The sequence below is a fragment of the Amphiura filiformis genome, chromosome 20, assembly GCF_039555335.1.
Source record: "Amphiura filiformis chromosome 20, Afil_fr2py, whole genome shotgun sequence".
Taxonomy (NCBI): Eukaryota; Metazoa; Echinodermata; class Ophiuroidea; order Amphilepidida; family Amphiuridae; genus Amphiura; species Amphiura filiformis.
The window spans coordinates 62,180,850-62,202,621 of record NC_092647.1 but is presented as its reverse complement, the minus strand read 5'-3'; the positions used below and the strand labels follow the sequence as shown (position 1 = coordinate 62,202,621).

The 21,772-nt window shown below is 37.8% G+C and overlaps 1 protein-coding gene across 5 annotated transcripts in view; it reads right to left on the bottom strand.

Moving 5' to 3' along the window:
- The window catches only part of LOC140142522 (signal transducer and activator of transcription 5B-like), a 121,893-nt gene that overhangs the window by 48,773 nt on the left and 51,348 nt on the right, over positions 1-21,772 (bottom strand). For all 5 annotated transcript variants that reach the window (XM_072164512.1, XM_072164511.1, XM_072164515.1 and 2 more), the window contains 8 exons: positions 19,075-19,161; positions 9,061-9,232; positions 8,106-8,239; positions 6,830-6,981; positions 3,299-3,454; positions 2,278-2,346; positions 1,359-1,472; positions 42-129 (listed from right to left, as the gene is read on the bottom strand). In XM_072164512.1, coding sequence (XP_072020613.1) covers positions 42-129; positions 1,359-1,472; positions 2,278-2,346; positions 3,299-3,454; positions 6,830-6,981; positions 8,106-8,239; positions 9,061-9,232; positions 19,075-19,161 — 972 coding nt within the window. The remainder of the gene's footprint in view (positions 1-41; positions 130-1,358; positions 1,473-2,277; positions 2,347-3,298; positions 3,455-6,829; positions 6,982-8,105; positions 8,240-9,060; positions 9,233-19,074; positions 19,162-21,772) is intronic.

Genomic DNA, 21,772 nt, shown 5'->3' with positions numbered 1-21,772 from the left:
AGAACTCTGCGGAAATGTCACAGCTTCTTATAATTACTCACCATGTTTCTAAATGTAACATTTAGTACACCAGTATCTCTATGAAACTCCATCACACCGCAATTGTTCAGAATGTCACCACATGTTTCACTGTAATGAGGACAACAGTTGCATTTACAATAACTCAACTTTGTTAGGCAAACATCAAGTGTTTTTTATTAATTTGTGCATCAATGAATAAGTTCTTGTGCCTTACTTCTGTTTGTGAGATTTCATTCTAGGGCATACTTTTTCCACTTGTGCCTTACTCTACATTGTGAAATAGCACACATTCTGCCTCTGAACGAAGTGCATAAAGTCATTAAAAAATATGTGACTTGCTTTCAAGTTTGAAGGCCCATTCAGCGATTTGCTCATTCAGAAAATCATAAAAATCAACAAAATCCATTTTTTGCACCTTTGTTATTAGCATACACCAGGCACAAAAAGAAACTCAGTAGTTATATTCATCCATGCTGTTTAATAACTTGATCATTTTGGATTATTCTGAAATATACATTTTGTTAATTGCACTTTTCTTTCTCATTTGACACCCTGTTCGTGAACATTGAGCATGAATTGACCAAGATATGCGCCTCCAAACTCTCAAACCCCAAAATGAAAAGTTGCAATTTTAACGATTCCATTGTGAAAATCGTTGATAATGCAACTTTTGATTTTGGGGTTTGAGGCTTTGGAGGCGCATATCTTGGTCAATTCGAGACGAACAGGGTGTCAAATGAGAAAGCAAAGTCCAATTAAAAACATGTATATTTCAGAATAATCCAAAATTATCAAGTTATTGAACAGCAAGGATGAATATAACTGACAAGTTTCTTTTTGTGCCTGGTGTAGATGTACTAACATAGGCTGCTAAGGTTTAAGCTAAAAGCCATGTATTAAAGACAGAATAAGACATTTTACATGAAGCTGTAACAAATATTACAACTCAAGATCGAAAGAAGCTTTCACATTATTTCCAACATGGTGTGTCATGACCTGTATTTTTGACCCCTGCCAAATAAAAAGTTTACCTTGTCGATTGATGGTGTACTGTATAGAAATCTCAATTTTCAAGAGTCGAACTAGTAACATTTCGAACATTTGATTTATTTTACTATTTTGTCAATTTATCCTGCAAAAAAGTACTTTAATGTAATTCTATAGAGTTATCATTTATAGGCTATGCTTTTAAATTTACAATTTTTTTCATACTAGTTATCTTATTGAATTACTGAAAATCCCAAAGCTTTTGCTCTTAGGCTTCCTTCATTTCAAGTTTTTGATTTCTTGTACAAACTTGAGACTTACTCCCAAATTCAACCCTGACTATGACTTACTTCAAGTTTGAGCTTTCGTTGTTGAGCAGTGCTTTGGCTTGGACCTCGCTTATAATGGTTGCTTTCACCTGGGGTGGATTCATGTGGACATTTAATTTACCTCCTACTAACAATCTGTAAAGACAAAAATAACAGATAACGCATGAACAATATGCTACAAATTGTTACCTCATAAATATTAATCATGCCAATTTATCGGTCACTTGCAAAATGAAAACGATTGTTTTGACTGCTAGAATGAATATTTTAAAAAGTCCTCTCAACAAAATAGTGACTTACTTTAATATTTCATCACCACATCCGTGGGACTTCATCATAATTGTGACAGGAGCGGTAAAGCTAATCACGTGACTCACTGGATAACCCGGAGTCATGTGACTATTTTCATACAATCTCATCGCCATAACATCATGATTTGAAAACACTTTACATAAATACAGGCGCATAAAACTTGAAAGGAAAACATTGAAATCACTTGTCTGTTTGCAATGGGCTATTCCAATGAAATCCATCCACCCCTATGGAAGACATTATCTTAATCAGGGTTGTCACCAGGACCAAAAAAGTACTGGTTAAAATATTGAAGGCGAAGCGTAGTGAGCGCAGCTCTCGCGCCTCGCACTATCTTGTCCGTGAACGCTAGGGATTGGGGAATAGGCTTTGAGGGTACCACCACCTTTTTACGATGAAATATCATTTGGGGTTACCTGAATTTTTTTGTGAGCGCCAGAAGGCCCCGTCCAGTGTAGTGACAACCCTGATCTTAATCTCCCACACAGGAGGTGTAGATTTTAAATGGAGTCATCCATTCAGGTAAACCCATTTGAGATTCAAATTCCCTGTGTGGAGGATTCAGGTCATGTCTTCCATAGGGGGTGTATTGATGGAATAGCCCATTTCAAATTTCGTAGTATCTCACCTTACTGATGCTGAAAATCGTGTTTCTTTCTTCAATACTTGTGGTGGTTGTTTCTCTATGATGAATGTGCTGCGAGAAAACATACAGAAAACAAGTGATAACATAATCTTATAATATAAAATTTATCCAATATGCCTAGATGAAATAAGCTAACCTAGTAGCCTATGTGATGTGTAGATTTAGACTGTGATAGATGTATTCATTTCAGGCAATAGGTCTATGCCAGGGACTTAAACCCAGGACCTGTTGTGAGCACGTCAAATACTCTTACTTTAAGCTTACCTAGTAACTAATGTGGAGAGTAGGGCTGTGATAGATGTATTTATTTCAGGCAATAGGTCTATGCCTGGGACTTAAACCCGGGACCTGTTGTTAGCAAATCAAATACTTTTACTTTCAGCTTACCTAGTAACTAATGTGGAGAGTAGGGCTGTGATAGATGTATTTATTTCAGGCAATAGGTCTATGCCAGGGACTTTGACCCAGGACCTGTTGTGAACCAAGTCAAATACTCTTACTTTCAGCTTACCTAGTAACTTATGTGGAGAGTAGGGCTGTGATGGATGTATTCAGTTCAGGCAATAGATCTATGCCAGGGACTTAAACCCAGGACCTGTTATGAGCAAGTCAAATACTCTTACTTTAAGCTTACCTAGTAACTAATGTGGAGAGTAGGGCTGTGATAGATGTATTCATTTCAGGCAATAGGTCTATGCCAGGGACTTAAACCCAGGACCTGTTGTGAGCACGTCAAATACTTTTACTTTCAGCTTACCTAGTAACTAATGTGGAGAGTAGGGCTGTGATAGATGTATTAAGTTCAGGCAATAGATCTATGCCTGGGACTTAAACCCAGGACCTGTTGTTAGCAAATCAAATGCTCTTATTTTCAGCTTACCTAGTAACTAATGTGGAGAGTAGGGCTGTGATGGATGTATTTATTTCAGGCAATAGGTCTATGCCTGGGACTTAAACCCAGGACCTGTTGTGAGCAAATCAAATACTCTTACTTTAAGCTTACCTAGTAACTAATGTGGAGAGTAGGGCTGTGATAGATGTGTTCAGTTCAGGCAATAGATCTATGCCTGGGACTTTCATGGGAAGTTGCTGTCGAAGCAGCTCCACTTTCTTGATTTGTTGTCGATTCTGCCATGTCAACTCAGCAAGGGCTTCACACCTGTACACAAAATACAGCAACAAAATTGTAGAACATTAGCAGTGAACACATGATCAAAATAGATGCAAAGATTGCAAGCACAACAAGCACAGTGATTTTAGTGCGCTATGCACAAGCATAAACACACAAGCTTTAGCATACTTTACTGGAATTCGCTGACCAGTGGCCCAAGATATATTTTATAAACCATCAGCATCATTCTGGGAAGCAGAACCCTAATCAGCTAACATATAACCATCGCAACCAGCTCCCCAAGTTTTGTATGGGTAGACAGGACAGTTAGCAGTAAGTTCCTTGTACAGGTGAATTTCAAGCAAGCTTAATCTTTCCACGAGAACAGAAATGACACCTTGGGGCTCAAATTTGTACCATCTATACAGATCAGCTTGGTGAGAATTATTCGGTTTTTGTTACTGCGCACAGCAATTAAGTCCCAAATTATGCAATGCGCATGTCAATAAAGTCCCAACTTACACCTGCATAAATTCACAAAAAGCGCACATCAGTAAAGCAATACGTAAATCATGGTATGTGAAGGTGGTGCGGCAAGCTGTTTGTACGCTATTCTATATCAATCCACAATATTATGAGTCCTGCCGATTACGAGCTGAATCAGCTGATAAGTCTAGCACTCACACAAGAGTCTAGCGCCTTACCGATTGACCTAACTGGACTGCACACAAGATCATTTCAAGTGTTTGATACAAAATTTCATTTGCAAGACAGGCTACTACAAAAGCTTTTACATATGTGACCATCCACCATGAAGTGGTAGTAAAATTGGCTCCAGATCATTTTCTGTTTATTGCAGATTTTGAAAGAATGGACTTTCAGTTTTAAAATGATACCTCAACCAGCTTCATCAGACATCTGGAAGTGAAGTTATGGTTCATGAAAAGTCAAATACCTAATATATTTTACATAGAAATCCATAACTGTTTTTGATTGTATCTCAAAATGGAAAATGCCGACTTTACGCCCAGTTTATGGTGGATGGGCACATATTTGGTTATCTATCTGTGGCAGTGGTTTAAATTAATTAGAAGATTACATGAGACGCACGGTGGCGCCAATGTGTACTTGCGCAAGTTAATTTGATGCTGATGAACAAAGTGAAACTAAAATTGGATATTTAGCACAATTTACTAGATTTTCCCCTAAATATTTCTCAAAAATTCACCATATGTTTTTCCTTTATATTTGTTGCAAGAAATAAGTAATAAAACTTAAATGGCTTTTGAAATTGTTAAAACTTTAAGGCGAGTTGGAGCCTTCAGGTCATATTTTTTCAGTTTGGGTAATTTTGCTTAACCACATGAGAACTACCTACCGATTGGCCAAAAAGAAGTTTTCATTATGCATTGGCCCAATCAGCAACATTGTTAGAATAATTTCACCACACAAACATACTGGAGTGAATTATTTTAAAAGCTCCGTTCTGATTGGTGATTAAAGTGAAGATATCATGTAATTGACCAATCAGAGGCAATGTAGCACAGGGAGTGCTCAGGGGGTTAAATAATGCAGTATAATTCTGCAAGGTAATACATTGATCTTGTAGGAAATGAGTCAAGTCATTGAGTTATGACAAATAATAAGCAAAAACAAACATTTTCTCTATTCCCCCCCTCCCCGGGGAAAAATAAAACCCATTACAATGAGCCTTGTGATCTCACGTTCACTGTGAATGTGGGCTTTACTTTTCTCAATATTTGAGCACAAACACTGCTAGCTCTGACACTGCTTCGCTCGCCTTAAACTTTAATGACTCAAGTTTGAATTCTACACAGCTTAAAAATAGCCATTTTATGCAACAAACTTGTGTGACATGCACCCGTTTCATTGACTCCATAGTATTTTTATTGACGACTATGAACATTAACAATGGGCGGAATTCATATATCATCATTAGTGTTACTACGAATCAATATTTTCACTCCACGTGGGTATAGGAGGAAATAGTTTGACATCATACCCTGTTCTAGGAAACCTGTAAATAGCTACAGGTATAAACAATTTCACTTTTTGTTTACTACTTCCTGTAGTATTCATGCCGGCTTAATGCCAAAAGAACCTGTCCTTTTTCCAACCCATTGGTAAAAGAAGTGTCACTTGCTTTTCGTTCATTTGCATTGTGTGCTGGTCATGATTTTGTTTATTTGTTTAATATGTTTAATCCTAACACTTTATGTTGGTTAAAGTTAAGTCCCATTCAGTGATCCCAGCACAAATGGTTTTGTTATAAATAGCTTAAAGAAAACTGTGAAATTGACGATGTTGAAGCCCCATTCAAATACATGTAGCTCATTTATATACTGTTTACTGTCAGTATATAAATAAAATTACTGATTCATGTAAAATGCCTCATTTTGCATTTTCTCTTAAAAACACAACTTTTGGCTGAACTACATGCAGGCTACGTTAGCACATCAGACTATGACAATGACAAACGTACCAAAATCTGAATTTTTATGATTTTCACGATCATCCAGATGAGCAAATCACTGAATGGGCCTTTAACTGATCACTCTTTCCTATAAATTATATTCAGTTTTCTCTTGTAGCAAGCAACTATTCCCCATTGTGATATATGTTCTTTTGCAGGATGTGTGACCCCATTACCTACTTGCTTTCAACAGTTATCTGATCGATTTGTTTTGGTAAATCCCCTTCAAGTATGAAAAAACTGTCTGGATTTACATGTTTGTCCACCAGGATATAGGTTGTTTACCTAAGTTCATACAAAACAAATATAATCGAATACAGGACTGTATCGTCAGGAACTGAATTTTTCGGGTATTTTAACGCATAAACCAAACATAACTAAATAACTGATGTGGTTGAGGAATATGTAAGCTATCACATACTTTTTGAATTTTGATAATTGACCGCTCCAATTTTGAAATAAATTTTTTTTTTACGTAACTACCTCATTTTCAATCTGTTCCATGGAGTCAAAATCTATCAATGACAAATAGACGCCTCATTCACTGAAATCAGGAAACCTTTGAAGTTTTGTGTGATATTATGTATATAGCTTGATGCATTTATAAACAAGATTGATACCATTTTCTGTATTATTTGCTTTGAAACCCAAGGTTAATGAATAAAAATCAACTTCTTCCATGTAAACTATAGTGTTTTTTGCCTGACAATTTTGATCACAGACCAACAGAGGGCGTATCAAATGTAAACACATGTCACCTCATCTATAGATACAAGCATATGATATGTTGATAAAAACCAAGGGAGAAAAAGACAAGACAGTGTGCAACATACATAGTAGCAGACATAGATACACAGGTTCCCAAAATATAACTTGTCAGAATTCAATTTGATGGGGTATTTGTCCAACATTGTGTGTGCGATACTTACCAGCATTGCAATGTGTCTAGGGTGCCCTCTGGAGGGCCGCCAATGCCAGCCAACTGTTGCTGTCGCTTCCAGCGTATCAGCTCATCCTCTAACACACGATTCTGTACATTGGCCAGCAACTGAAATGTCTGCTTGTGTTTCTCTGCTAGTTCCTATCAAAAATAAGGGAAGAAAGAAAACACCCAAATTAACTTTTACAACCATACAAAGACTGTGTGCAATGCATACTTAAAATATGGAATTCAAAAATTCAAGAATGCATCCTCTCTTGATGGATGGTGTTACCAGATCAAAATGGCCCAAAAATGTAAAATCAACATCTGCAGTTGGATGTAGGGAAAAATACGCTTTGCAATCCCCGGCATGGCGATAAAAACTCAAAATGATATCTTGCTACCAGCATATTCTGTTTTATTTCTTCTTTTGCCTGTGTTACTCTTTCAGTGGAGTTTTAAGGTATCCTATGTTCTTCCATAAGGCCCAGGGTTACACATATATGGGGATGTTGCGCATGTGCCTACATGCACATTTGTTTTTGGGTATGTGTGATATTATTAGTAATTAGGTGAAGTTGAGGTATCAAGGCATTAGCCAGAAGGGTGTCCAGGTGTCATTTGGATACCCTGTTTTTAATTTGAACACCCTAAAATTCTGATTTTTATAATGGGGTCAATAGGAAGTGGGCACCCTGATTTTGTAGAATAAGGTATTTTTGACCATTTTGGAGACCCTAAAGACACCCCTCTGGCTAATGACTTGAGAGGTATGGTATGCTTCACCCAGTATGACACTTCGCGCACTATAATTTCCCGTACCATACAGACGCTGAACCTAATAAAGAGTTTATCATACCACTAGGTCATTCTAAATATTGAAATAATTATGTTTAATTGTTGCAAAATTAGATGACTGTTCCACGTATTACGTATCGCATGCATTTTACACGCCCGGTTTATGCAAATTGCCTTTATATGCGTACCTTGCCGTATACGTGTACCGTGCTTGTGCATTACGCTCTCACTGAAAGCGTAAATACGCACTCACTGACTAGATACAAAAATATATCCAGTGAGCGGTATTCTTCGATGTTTCCCTTAGTTGGTAGGATAAATAAAAACTTCCCTCAGATAATTCTTACACAGGTACTGGTCAATATATAGCCTTGTAATAGAATGTGTTCGCATTGGTAGAAAAGATTGGGTTGATTTTTCATGTACATATGAATCTCTAATCTCATATAACAATTCTGTGCATTTCTACTTGTTTTATGACTTACAATTCTCATTTTGAGGAGCTGCTGGGCTTCGGCCTGCAACATGTTCTCCACTTCTGTTTTACGAGTCTCTAGCTGTGTCTTCTCCATCTGTTTCTGGGGATTACTCCCATCATGCTGTAGCTGGTTTAAACGAGCTGAAAGTAAAGATGGTATTTTTAAATTACAAGTTAACACCATCTAATCAAAATACTCAACATACCTATCCCATTGGTGATATAATGTCCTTGTCATTCTACTACATCAGTACAGTATAGTTCTTGTCCCCTCCTGCCTCAATTTCTGTGAATTTTTTCAGATTTTTTTTAAAGATTTTTCAAAACATTTAAGACTTTGGAATGCTTTAGGAAAACACTATACAGGTAAATAAGTTTATTAGAGAACAACAACCACTTCCAAGTCTTTTTGTGGTACTCTTACAATCTCACGTTAGAAAACAGCACTAACCTTTTGCTGTTGGAAAAGACCAAAAATTACTAACAATGCTAATTTTACATTAATTGAAACATTAATTTTATGCTACCTTGTCTAGGGGACACACAATTGCTATCTTACCTTGGTAAACACAATTTTCTGATATCAATTGGAACTTTTTCTTCGCATTGTATCTTTCATATTCAGTATTGCACCAGCTACCCCTTATTGTGGATATACGGAATTCCTGACACTGAAATATAAACAGCTCTTGTTTCTGTTGCTGCTCACTCGGGTCTTCTCTTGGTTCTGTGTCAGCCTTTGATTTGTCACCTTATTCCATCTTTCATATTGTACCCCATCCCTCAGCATAGCAATATCTACCCCTTACCTTGGATACGAAGCGTCTCCTGATACTGGAACACAAACAACTCTTGTTTCTGTTGCTGTTCACTTATGACTTCTCTTGGTCCTGTGTCAGCCACTGATTTACCACCTATGATCTACCCCTCCCCCCCTTAACATAGCAATATCTACCCCTTACCTTGGATACGGAGGGTCTCCTGATACTGGAACACAAACAACTCTTGTTTCTGTTGTTGTTCACTCAGATCTTTCTCTGTATCTTGTGTTAGCCATTTGAGCTGCTGGAATGCAGACTCAATCTCACGGTGGGAATCCGGGATTGGCATCATGCCTTCCAGTTGCTCACCGTTCTATGGAATACAAAGAGAGAAAAGAGAGGGTGTTACTGAGTAGCATTGTAAGCTTCAAAGTTACAATTGCATGTACAAAGCCTGAAATCAGTATCCTCTCTGTTGAAGCCTGCTAATGATCACAAGCACCAGCATACCTGTAATATAGTAGTAGCTGCAAAGTGTGGTCTTAGTAAATGTGCATAAGTTAATATTGCAGAATCAAGTCCAAATGAGACACACTGCATGGCACAAAGTTACTACTCATTCCTCTACAAAACACAATTGAGCCAACTGTAGCTGGAGCAGTTGTGTTGCATCCACCAAGACCAAAATGCAAACTTACAAATAAAACAGTTTCAGAATTGTTTCCTTTCGGAAGAGTGGCAACTAAAAAATTTCACATCATTAAAAAACAAAATAATCTCATCCTAATGGCATAGTTCGATAGTATCCATTTAACACACATAGCTTAAAAGTTGCTAATAATGTTGTGGAGAATGAGTTTCTGTCGCCGATGCTTTGTAAGGTCATTATATGAGTATAAAAGTGAATTCAGGTCAAGAACCATGCACTTGAGGGTGAGCATGTTTCAGACCTACATGTAGCATGTCAATCTCTGCCTACAAAGCACAGGTTAAAGACAACAACTGACGTCAAAGCAGGTAGTTATGATGTCACTCAGTCACCAATGATGTAATACATCCAGCAGTGGGAAACTTGCCAGCAACTGGGACATTGTATACCCAAACAATAGTGAACTCTCAACCCCACATCTGTGATGCTTGTACTTGGAGACTGGATGAACTACTTTAGTATATAGAAATCCCTCTCTGCAGACGCAGACTCTTGATTTAGTCAAAGTTACATCTTTTTCCTTTAATCTTTGTTCATTCTGTTCCTGGTTTTCCTTACAAGTACATGGGGGAGCATCTAATATGCTGTTGATTTCAATGCAGCATATAGACTAACAAACTCAAATATATAGATGCAGAAGAGCTTAACATACACAACAACTGGAAAATGAAATGAGTGAAACACAACTCATGCAAACCTGACATTAATGTGACATGTTTTCAACTGGAGAAAAATATATGTACACTGTATTCTTCACCAGAGCAAGAGGCACTTGGCTCTGCCAGTTTAAACTCTAGTTGTAAGGAGTCAAGTCATTTCATGGTCGAGTCGAGTCATTTCTTGCAATATCTCAAGTCGAGTCTAGTCAAATGACTCAAGTCACTGCTCATGTACAATCTCTATAGGGAAAATTTGAAAATCCAAGTTGAGTCATTTCATTTATGAAAAGTTGAGTCTCGAGTCATGACTCGTTACAAGTTTTATAGTCAGGCAATAAGCACACACACACACATTTAAATAGATCATACTCAACATCAAATCAGATTGGGATGCTGAAGAAAGCACTTGTTCATCCAATTTCATCACAAGGGCTATTTTTCCCTTTGCAGCCCATTATATATACATTCAGTTCCATGCGGAATGTTGCATAGTATTCAAGAACATGTACCTGTAAGCAAACTGATACATACATGCACATGTAGCACAAAACTACACACATGTACCGGAAGACAAGGAAGATGTGTGAACTTTCTAATTACTACACACTGAGCTCTATTTAAGCCAAACAGACATAAATAATACCTAGATCGCTCAAAGATCAATCATATGGACGAGTTAGCTGGATGAATGGTGGCTATATGCAAATTGAGAAATTGTTGTTTATGTCTGTGACATCTTTTTGTTTTTGTAAAAATTATTTGTGCCGAAAAAACATGAACATTTGGATTTTTCTTTCCATCTTCTATATAAATAAAAGGAAGGTGTAAAAACTTTTGGCTCCCTCTCCCAATAAAACCACGCTATTATTCAACTCCACACATTTTTTTTCCATTTGTAGCTTAATATGACTTAAAATATAGGATACTTTATTTGTTATGAATTAAGGAGTAAGCAATTAATTAATTAAGTTTAATGCAAAGGTCAGGGAACTTTTATGAGTGTTAAAAGTTCATTGACATAGAGTAACAAAACCTAAACATCACTTCTCACATCAGACAGTTATACATGTATGTACATGTAGTGGGGTTTATAATATGTCAAACATAGGGGTATTCCCTTTTCTGCTTTATGTGAAATTAGAGTTGCTTAAAAAGGGACATTGGTCAGGTTATACAAGGAATATTATAAATCAGTTCTATTGCACAACCTTACAACATTATCACTGATTATATAGCAGGAAAGAAGTTGAAGTGAACAGGCCAGAGAAATGTTTTTTATACATTACATTTATACACAATCCTTTAGCCCCTACAGTTTTGTAGACAGGATCGTAGTGTTCAGAGGGGCCCCACAGCAGGGGGGGGACTAGGGATATATAAATTTGTTTCAGAGGTGGCCGGGGGCAAGGAAATATTTTATTATTACATTATATAACCCGGTATTATTTTACATTTCAAATGTCGCACCTTCTAAATATAAGGGGTTGTGCAATAATTATGAGTTGAGCCCCCCTCGGCTCGCCAAAAATCGCTTGCCCCCCCCCTCTCTGGCCGCCAAAAAATCTTTGCCCCCCCACCCCACCCCTTGCACATGCCAAATTTTTGGGATCCCAATTTGCAAACCTTTTAATGGTCTATATATACATGTTGCGAGCGCAGCGAGCAGGAAAATTTGCATATTTCCGTACGGTTTTCCCTTTTTAGAGCGTTTTAAAAGGTGCCCCAAGAATGTGTGCCAAAATAAACCCCCCCCTCTCGGCTTGCCAAAAATTGCTTGCCCCCCCTTTCAGCTCGTAAAGATTTCTTGCCCCCCCCAACGGTGACATGCACATGATGTGCGGTCGCAACTTCCAACATGGGGGCCTGGGGGAATTGAGGGAAGACCTTACAAATAAGTTCTTCAGGGGAAATTCTTAATTCTACAAATTTCCAGGTAATAAAATTATTATAGAATAAATAATCAATCTACACCAAGACACAATCATTACCATCACCGTTTATCATAAATCACTCCAGTTTACTAACCGCTCCAGTTTACTCAACTAGCGGGGACCCGCGCGAAGCGCGGGTCTCCCGCTAGTTACTGTTAATTGTATTGTGAAAAACCATAATAGCTGTGGTGTTAGTCCAATATGTTACAAAAACATTGAAACCAATGACACCATGTTGACATTGGCTAAATAAGCTTGTCACAATTTCATCATTTCAATTTGACTTGACCTTTAGTAGACTTTTTCACCAGTTGTTGTGTTTTCGTAACAACAGTTCGCCCTTTGAAAAATGAACGTTTTCCTTTTCCTGTTGCTTTTTAAAAAGTTTCCAAAAATAAATTTCATTCATCTTTTTTATTTAAAATTTCACAAATAAATTGCACAAACAGGATATTGTAAGCATGCACACACGCACGTACAGATAAGTCAGGTTTAGTAGCATTTCCACAACCCATTTGCCCATTCTTGGTAAAAAGATGTAAAATTTCTTTTCCTGAGGCATAAAATAATAAAGAGAGTATGAAAAGCTGTCTATATATATTATATTCTGAAAATATATAATTATATTCTAAAAATATATTTAAGGCCCAGGAATGAATGAATGAAAGTTTCTTTGAAATATTTTTATCAACAATTTGCTTCATTTTCTTCTCTTGTTGATGTGATGTACATGTATCAATCTCACATCAGAATTATATTGTAGTCAGCAAACATCCTGATTTCAAACAGATCCTAAGAAAAACATACTTTGAAAAGACAGGTAACATGCAGTAAGTTCCTATGTAGTAAGTTTCAGCACTTACATGCCTTGACTATTAGCAATGTTTTAACAGCAGTTTCATAGAAGTGCTAGAAAGACAGAGCGAGAGAGAGAGAGAGAGGAAAAACCAATGTGAATATACAGACAGAGATAAGTGAGTGAAACAAAAGAACCAAGAGAGAAAAAGAAACAGATGAGAGTCAAAAGGTGAAAGAGAGAGAGAGTGTGGAGATGAAGAGAGTGGAAAGGAAGGGGGTGAGAGATTGGAGAGGAAGAGAGAGAGAGGAAATGAAGGAGAGGAAAAGAGAAAGAGCAAATCATCCAGACTGCTAGTAGCCTGTAAAATCCCCTGAAAAAACATGGTAAGGATTTCTTATTCTTAGACCTCTGAACTCGACATACGTCATTTATTATAGCATGAAGTGCCCTGGAATTCCATGTGCCAGATAGTTTACACATGATCCGGATGATGTCATTCAGACGACATGTTTACATGTTGGCATATTTATATCATAGGAGAGTCGATCATTTAAGTTTATGTGCCTGCCTTTAGACAAGAAATAACAGGTTTTTCTCTCTATTTTCAAGAGCCATCTAACTATGATGGAGTTGAGTACCAAAGCTGAAATTTTGTTTCTAGGTAGGTCTCATAAGTATGTTTCAGGGCTGTAAATTTCAATTCATGTTTCAACTGTCAACATGGTCAACCATTGGTCATAAAGAGGGGGGGTCTCCGGCAAATTTTCACCTGAACCCAGCTTAGGATGCCATTCACTCCTTCATTAATGGCTTGATTTGCTCAAACTTGCTTTTGGGCTCAGATATGTACCCATAGACAATGTATCTATGACATTTGAGTCCTATGATCACATATTTTTGGCACCAGGGGACCCCCAAAATGACAAAATCACACTTGCGGTTGAATAAATGACCAACTTTGGGTGCTCATAACTTTAAACGGAAAGCAGATATCTGAAATTTAGAGCCAGATACTGAAAATATGACATAAGATTAGCTAGAATGCAACATTGCAGCTTTATATCTGTTCAGAACAAGAAGTTATAAGCTACCCAAGTTGGTAAAATCACCAATGACACTCGCGAGTGCCAAAAAAGGGGGGTCTGGGCCAAACTTCAAAGGGCCATTTCTCAAAAACGACATGGCCTATATGAGGCCAATTTTTTGTATGGGTTCATTGTGGCCACAAAAGATTATTCTGATGGAATTTCATCAAAATCTGAGAGGGTCACCTGGGGACCCCTGGTTGATTTGACATGGACTGACCCTGATATCAAATAATTTTAATTTTTTGGAATTTGCTAGTTTGAATAAATTGTGACTTTGAACTTCCCACCTACTTTGTGCAATTTTAAAATCTTATAAAGTAGTTGCATATCTTCCTTTGTTTCATTTCAATCACAATCAGTTAAGATCCTTAAAACTCAATTTCCCGTTTCCCGTCACATTTTTCATAATGAGGCAACTGTTTTCATTATTCATTATTTTTGCGATTTCCATTCATTATTTTTGCAATTTCCATTGCTCACAAAAATTAATGGGGGGATTTATCCCCATCCCCCCGGGATCTACGCCTATGGATGGAAATAAAATGAATATGAATATGAATAATATGAATGTCATCCAACAAGCAATTTGATTGGGACACACCTTGGTGTGATATGCAGAGGTTACAATATTCAACATAAAAACTTAAATACAAAGCAAATATTCCCCATTGGCATTTATTGTGTACATTTTACAAACAAGTGTGCCACACTTAAAAATAAACACAGATCAGTTTGATTTTCTAAGAAATGATGACACGGACCTACTTTCCAGGGGAAGTCCCACTCCCAATCTGATTAAGCTATTTGATATGCCTACTGTTTGAACCTAGTGTAGGTCCTAACACTGTAATTGCAAATTTATGCTTTTTTATGCTCTTATTTCCTCTTTTTGAGTATGATGGAAATGAGGAAATTACCATAAACACATGGACAAGGGGCATTTACATATGAATACCTTAGTGGAAAAAGAGACCAACTCCACATTTTTTACAAAAATGAGTTAGACCCAGCATTTTATTGCTTGCAGACTTTTCTTTCTTGTGTGTGAAAGAAGGACCCAAATCCACTCTCTAAAATAGCATTCTAAGTATATTTAATCATGGTTTCCATGGAAGAAAGACCCAACTCCATGGAGTTGGATCTTACATTTGCCAAATAAATTGAACCCCAAACTTTGTACCCTAACCCTAACCCCTAAGGGCTTTTCGGCGACGGGAAGGGAAAGAAGGAAAGAATAAAGAGAGAAAAGAAGGAAAGAAGTTGTTTGCTCTGGCTGGGATTGAACCCGAGACCCCTCGCATGCCAAGCACTCGGTCGGCGACACTTTGCCACGGGTCTTGGGCTTCGCTGGCCAGCGAAACCGTGCCTATATATCACTTAGGCGATTGCGTCATCACACCACGTGGGATGCATGCACTGAACAGCGCATATATCAAGTAGTATTTTGTAGTATTCAGGCGGGTTAGGGTTAAGGAAGCCTATACTGAGTTTCGATAGTGGTAACCTAACCCTAACCCCCTAAGGGCTTTTCGGCGACGGGAAGGGAAAGAATAAAGAGAGAAAAGAAGGAAAGAAGTTGTTTGCTCTGGCTGGGATTCGAACCCGAGACCCCTTGCATGCCAAGCACTCTGTCGGCGACACTTTGCCACGGGTCTTGGGCTTCGCTAGCCAGCGAAACCGTGCCTATATATCACTTAGGGCGATTGCGTCATCACACCACGTGGGATGCATGCACGAACAGCGCATATATCAAGTAGTATTTTGTAGTATTCAGGCGGGTTAGGGTTAAGATAATTCTCTGAGTAAGTTGATTGTGTTTTACCATGTTTAATTATGTTATATCACAAGTAGTCACTAGTAGATCATCATTTGGTTTGAGCAGTGGCGGATCTAGAGCACTCGGGGGGGGGGGCAGTTATAGAAATATATTGGATAGCTTTAAAGGGTCTATTATTATTTTTCCTGTATTGTTTTGTTTTTCTTGTCAAACCCAGGTTCAGCCTTTGTATATGGACTTTACTTTCCATATGTCTGAAAATCAGGTATGAACTATTAAAGTACTTCTAAGAACTGCTATGTTCAAGTGTACCTTCCCTACTTCTTTCCACTATAATTGATCAATTGCTTGAGGCACAAAAGGCTGACTGTATGTCAGCCCTCGATTTTTAACCCACGGCACCCATGGCATTTTGCCGTGGGTGCCCATCCCCACTGCCGTAATGCCCTCAAAATATGTCCTTTACCCAAGGCAGTCACTTGCCGTGCCCTCTAATGAAAAAGGGTTTAAGTTAGCAACTATTTTAAACTGTTGCAATTTAGTAGTTCACAGCATCTTGCGAATGGTAGCAAGCTTTGGCAAAAATTGCTTTGATCATTTCGTAGCGATTGTATCACAGATATACTTTTGTAGGTCCTGTGGTTCTCGAGTTATGTTGTAAAGAAGGCTGAAACAACAACACTTTTGTAAAACGTACATGTACATAACTCATTCACAACAATAAATCAAGCAAGTTTTCAAAGTACATAATTTGTAGAATGAACTTTTGCAAAACATCAAAGTGTTATTTTCAATAATATATTGATTTAGATAATAAAAATCAGTATTTTGGCTGCTTCGACCAACAATACATTGTGTACCCTTAACAGACGCAATGACAAAGAAGGGAGGCCTAGCCAGGATTGATTTTGTGGAGTGCAGTGAGTAAAAAAGTAGACCTTTTGTGAATTTGACCTTTTAAAAATCGGGACGGTGGTCCAAGACAGGTCATCCGAAGATATGGGTAGTGAACACTATGCATAGTTAACCGAGCGGCTAAGGTGTTGCGCTGAGAGCCAGGAGAAAACAATCGACTAGGGTTCGAGCCTTGGGCTTGCCATAAGTGAGAATTCTCTTCCTCTCCCAAAATGTTCCTATAAGGTCAGAAATCCTGCAATCATCATCAGTTACTTATAATTGTAGAATTTCTTCTCACCCACCATACACTGCTTAGCACGTGCAAATATATGCAGTGTATGTGCGATGTCTCGTGGTTCGGATGTCACATAAACCTGTTGCAATAGGATTTGAACTGTTCATGAGACCAAATTTTAACGAAACGCCTATAAAAAAGAAACGAACACATAATTGTCGACGGAAAACACACATGTACACCGACTGACACACACGCGATATGTGATCCCATAAGGTCTTTTCCTTCGGACGACCTAAAAAGGCCTTGATTTCAAATTTGCCTCCGAAAAAAGCAATCCTTTCGTGAATTTTTCCTTCAAAAAAGGACTGCATTTCAATGTTATTTACAGAAAAATCCTCCATTGACTCTTAAGCATTGAATTTTTCTAGGCAAAAAATATGTCTCCGCCGAAGGCAGAGTTGGTGGTATAGTAGTCTATATTGCTGCAAGACATGCCAGAAATTAGTCTCATCAGAAGGCGGAGAGTCTACATGTAAGTAAAAACACCATCCAATATTCAGAAAATTAGTCTCTGCTGAAGGCGGAGTTGGAGTTGATCTACCGCTGCCGAAGCCGGCCAGAGTTACCAGAAAGATAGTCGGAGGAGAGTCTAGGCAAAAATCCAATAGCGCACGCATTTCATTGGCGATTCTCTCGCTTCAGACATGGCCAGAGAACCACTGATGGAGGTCGATGGCGGAAATCATAAAAATAACCCTAAGGAGGGACGATCAGTAAGTGGGACACAGTTGGTGTAAGTAGTGAATATGATCTGGCACACACTGCTTGAACTTGGATGGGGTGAAGGTTAAATAATATCAACGTTTCCACTCACTATCCATGGACGCTAAGGTCTAGAATAGTACAAAACTATCCAAAAATATATCTTCTTATGCTGGATGACACATGGCTCTATCCTAATCTTTTAGTTTTAACTAGTTGGGAATGAAAGTTCCATAAGGGACAAAAACTTTATTTCCCCCTTCCCGTGCTTGATACCATCATCACTTGTGCTTCCGACGACAAACTGGTTCTCAGCGTTTACCAAAAAGGTCTCATACCGACCAGTACTTGAATTCTACCAGTCACCAGCCATTGGAACACAAGCTTAGAACCCTTACTCATCATGCTATAACAAATGTTATTCTCTGAAAACACTCTTCTTGAAAAAGAACTGGATCAAGTAAAGAAGTCACTGTCCATATGCGGATGCACCAATGGACATGGACCGCGCCAAGTAGTAAGAAACAGGATCCTAAACCTAGCAGGACAGATACCCTCTCATTGTACCTTATGTCCCAGGTGTGACAGAAGCAGTCAACAGAAAAATCAGGAATACCGGCATGATGGTACACGTTAACCCTCAAACACCATCAGGAGCAAGGACAAAGTAAAGACTCTGGACCATACGGGGGTCTATTTACCAAATCCAATGTTAAGAATGTCCATCTCATATACATAGTTGAGACAGAGAAAGCTCTCAAATAAATGTAGGAATTCATATGAAAGCGGCTGAACACTCCTTTGATTCCTGTCAAGTCAATATGCGTGTTTCTACTGGGGAACGGTTGGCGGGTAATGCGGTTTAGTTTAGAGTGTTACCGGATAATGTGCACAGTGGAAACAGATAGGTTCAGAGTGATGTGGTGTGGACATCCGGCAACCGTGCTCCACCTCATGAGGTAGACCATGTGGTGTAACACCCGGTATTTCTGCCAGTGGAAACACAACGGTTAACAGTTGCTGAGTGTTGAACTTCTTTTATGTACATTTTATGTATCACATCATGACCTTAAAAGCAGCTTGGGGGTCAGGAAAATATTTTCAGTACTTCCAGTACACACCACAACCCTTATTTTAAGCATCTGTAGAAACGTGGTGGTTGTTGCCTGAATCGGATTGTGGGTTACCAGGTAATACCGAGTAAAAAAGAGGTGTCAAAGAAGTGGTTAACCATGCAGCCTCCAAACCAAACCTCAACAAAGACCAAAGGCGCCACTTATTTATTTAAAAAACCAAGGAAATATTTACAAATTGATTGACAGAAATTGTTCAAAACTTAAGTTTCAGTAACTTACCGCAGCTTGAGAAACCAGTTGTTGCTCTTGTTCCAAACAATGTCGTATAGTACGCACAAAGTTCAACGGATTGCTACTGAAGCGGTTCTGAAATGAAAAAAATAAACAAAAAGAGAATGATCAGGTTAGAGTCCATTCTAATATCTGAAATAAAATGAAATGCCCCTGATAATGCGATATGTTACTCATCCGGTGTGTGGAAACGAACTGCATGTAAAACAATTCTGCGTCTCATCTGAAGTGTTTAAGTATCGCGTGCAGGTCGCGTCAAGTGCATCTCTCAAATGATTTTAGTATGCAATGTCGCTCTCAAAGATTACCTGAAGCGCATTCTCAGCGAAACCGAACACCCCCAATTCTTGTTCCATGCATGTATCAAGATGGCAATCAAGCCCGGGTTCTCTGGTTTTAATTCTGTGGTCATGACATAAAAGTTCTTCTCCATAGATGAAGCTGTAACAATGGGTAACATAATTTCATATCATATAGCTACTCCAAATGAAATAAACAATAACCTGTAAATTACCATAAAAGTGTCACAGAACATCAATTTTTGTCTTTTCATGCTCAACACAGTTACAATGAAAAACATGTAAGAGGTCTATAATACAGGGATGTAAGTGACAACAGATAAGAAAGTCTGAAAAAGTCTGAAATTTGGAAAGCTACTATATACTTTTGTACAGAGGAAGTGCAGAAAAAGAGATAAAAATCAAGATCAAAAAGTCTGAATTCAGATTTTAATCTGAACTCTCACACCCCTGATAATAAGGAAACTAAAAATCGCGAAATTAAAACAAGCAATTTAATTCAACATCGGCACATTACACATGCAAAAAACTTGTAGAGTAAATCAAACTATGTGCATCTTACCCTGACCACTTGATCTAATGCTTTTCTGCAGAAACAGTTACGCACTAACATTGAGGTTAATACTTTGTATGAAATGCAGCGTGTGTTTCCAATAACTACTCTGAAGCCACACAACCAACTACTACCAAATTTATACTTTTCACAGAAAAAAATACTAGCTATTTTTAGCTTCCTACACTTACAATGCATATGTTTTGAATTTTTAATGAGTCTAAAGTACCAGTGCTGGAACATTTAAATTGAGTCCAAACTTAGAAATCATATTTCCCTTTTCCTTGTAAATTTGTTTTACTTCCTGTTTTCCAAATCAAGGTTAGAGCTTAATCACCAGTATATGAGCTTTGGTTGAAAAAAGAACTATAAGTATAAAAACAGCTTCTGCGATTTCCGAAAATGGGGAAACTCTATGCGTAAATTTTGTATTCGCCTGTTGTTTACATAACCATCTCTATTTCAGACTACCCCGTAGTCCACTTGCCACTTTGATTTAATTAATGTGTGCACAATTGATAGATTTTCACATCTGATCTTTTCAGTCACCCTACTCCCTCTGTTTGTTAGCTTCCCAAGTGGACTTGTATTTGCTTGCGGTTAAATTTGATTGATAAACAAGTATGATTGACAGTGTGAGTGTTAGGGACTTTGCCCATTCAAAATCCTGTTTAAAATTGAAATTCCATAGTCGATTTTTAACCTGGAATTTCAAGATTAATAAACTGGCAGAATTGTTCAGTATTGAAGTGCCAATACAATTATGACATTATGATATGTTGCATTCAATAATATAAGCCTACGTACACTTTACTTTTACTGTCACTAATATAATTATAGAAACTTTTTCATAACAATTTTATACTAGTATTTTGATGTAATAAATATCAGTATAATTTCGAGTTCAACTGAATGCTTTCATCATGATTAACATTAATAACATGCTTTTATTTATCAAAAATCGACTATGGCATAGTCTATCTCTATTTGCGAGAGTAAAACCCTGATGCAGATTGTCATGATTAAGGGAACACAAAGCTCCGTGTATATCCCGCATTAACATGGCATTCGCGTCAATCTGAGCAAGGGACTGCAGTTCTTCTCTGAAACCAAGTGAAGTTCTCATTTTCCTGTTGTTTGGATTCCTTTTTCCTAGCAGAACCAAGTATGGCTTCAGAACCTAGTTAATCTTTTTTATTCAGAAATAATTTCTATCAATATTACTAAGGTATTTATTTATGAGTAAGTGAGAAACAATTGACAGCATTTAAATATACATCCTTGAGATATATAGCTGTTTTTGTAACACAAAACAAAATGGGTGTGTGCTCTTGAAGCTGTTGTCATTGAGTTGAGTTGTCGTTTATAGAATGATATGGAGCCGCAGTTATCAGCGACAACCTGTGAAGTGTGCTGAGACTTGTGGATCAACATCTAGGCGTTGTGCCTGTGCATAGTGCACTATAAATCACTGCGCTTTTTTTGTGGTCGAAAACGCATACAAAGCCTTTGAAATTGATTGGTTGAATGTGTTGATAAAGTTTTCCTGAAAAGGTCTATTCTAAATATTAAGTTCATGTGTAAACATTACATAATATACATGTATTTCCTTCTAGAAATGCTCAATGAAATAACTGATCCGTGAGCATGATTAGGTCACAAATCACATTGACCATGCATGTCACACCATAGCAATTGCTTTTTGGGTTTGTTTTTAAGGCGACACAATTCAGGCTCTAAGATATTGAAATAATGCACCTTCAGCATGTTCAGAAATTGAAATAATGCACCTTCAGCATGTTCAGAAATTGAAATAATGCACCTTTTCAGCATG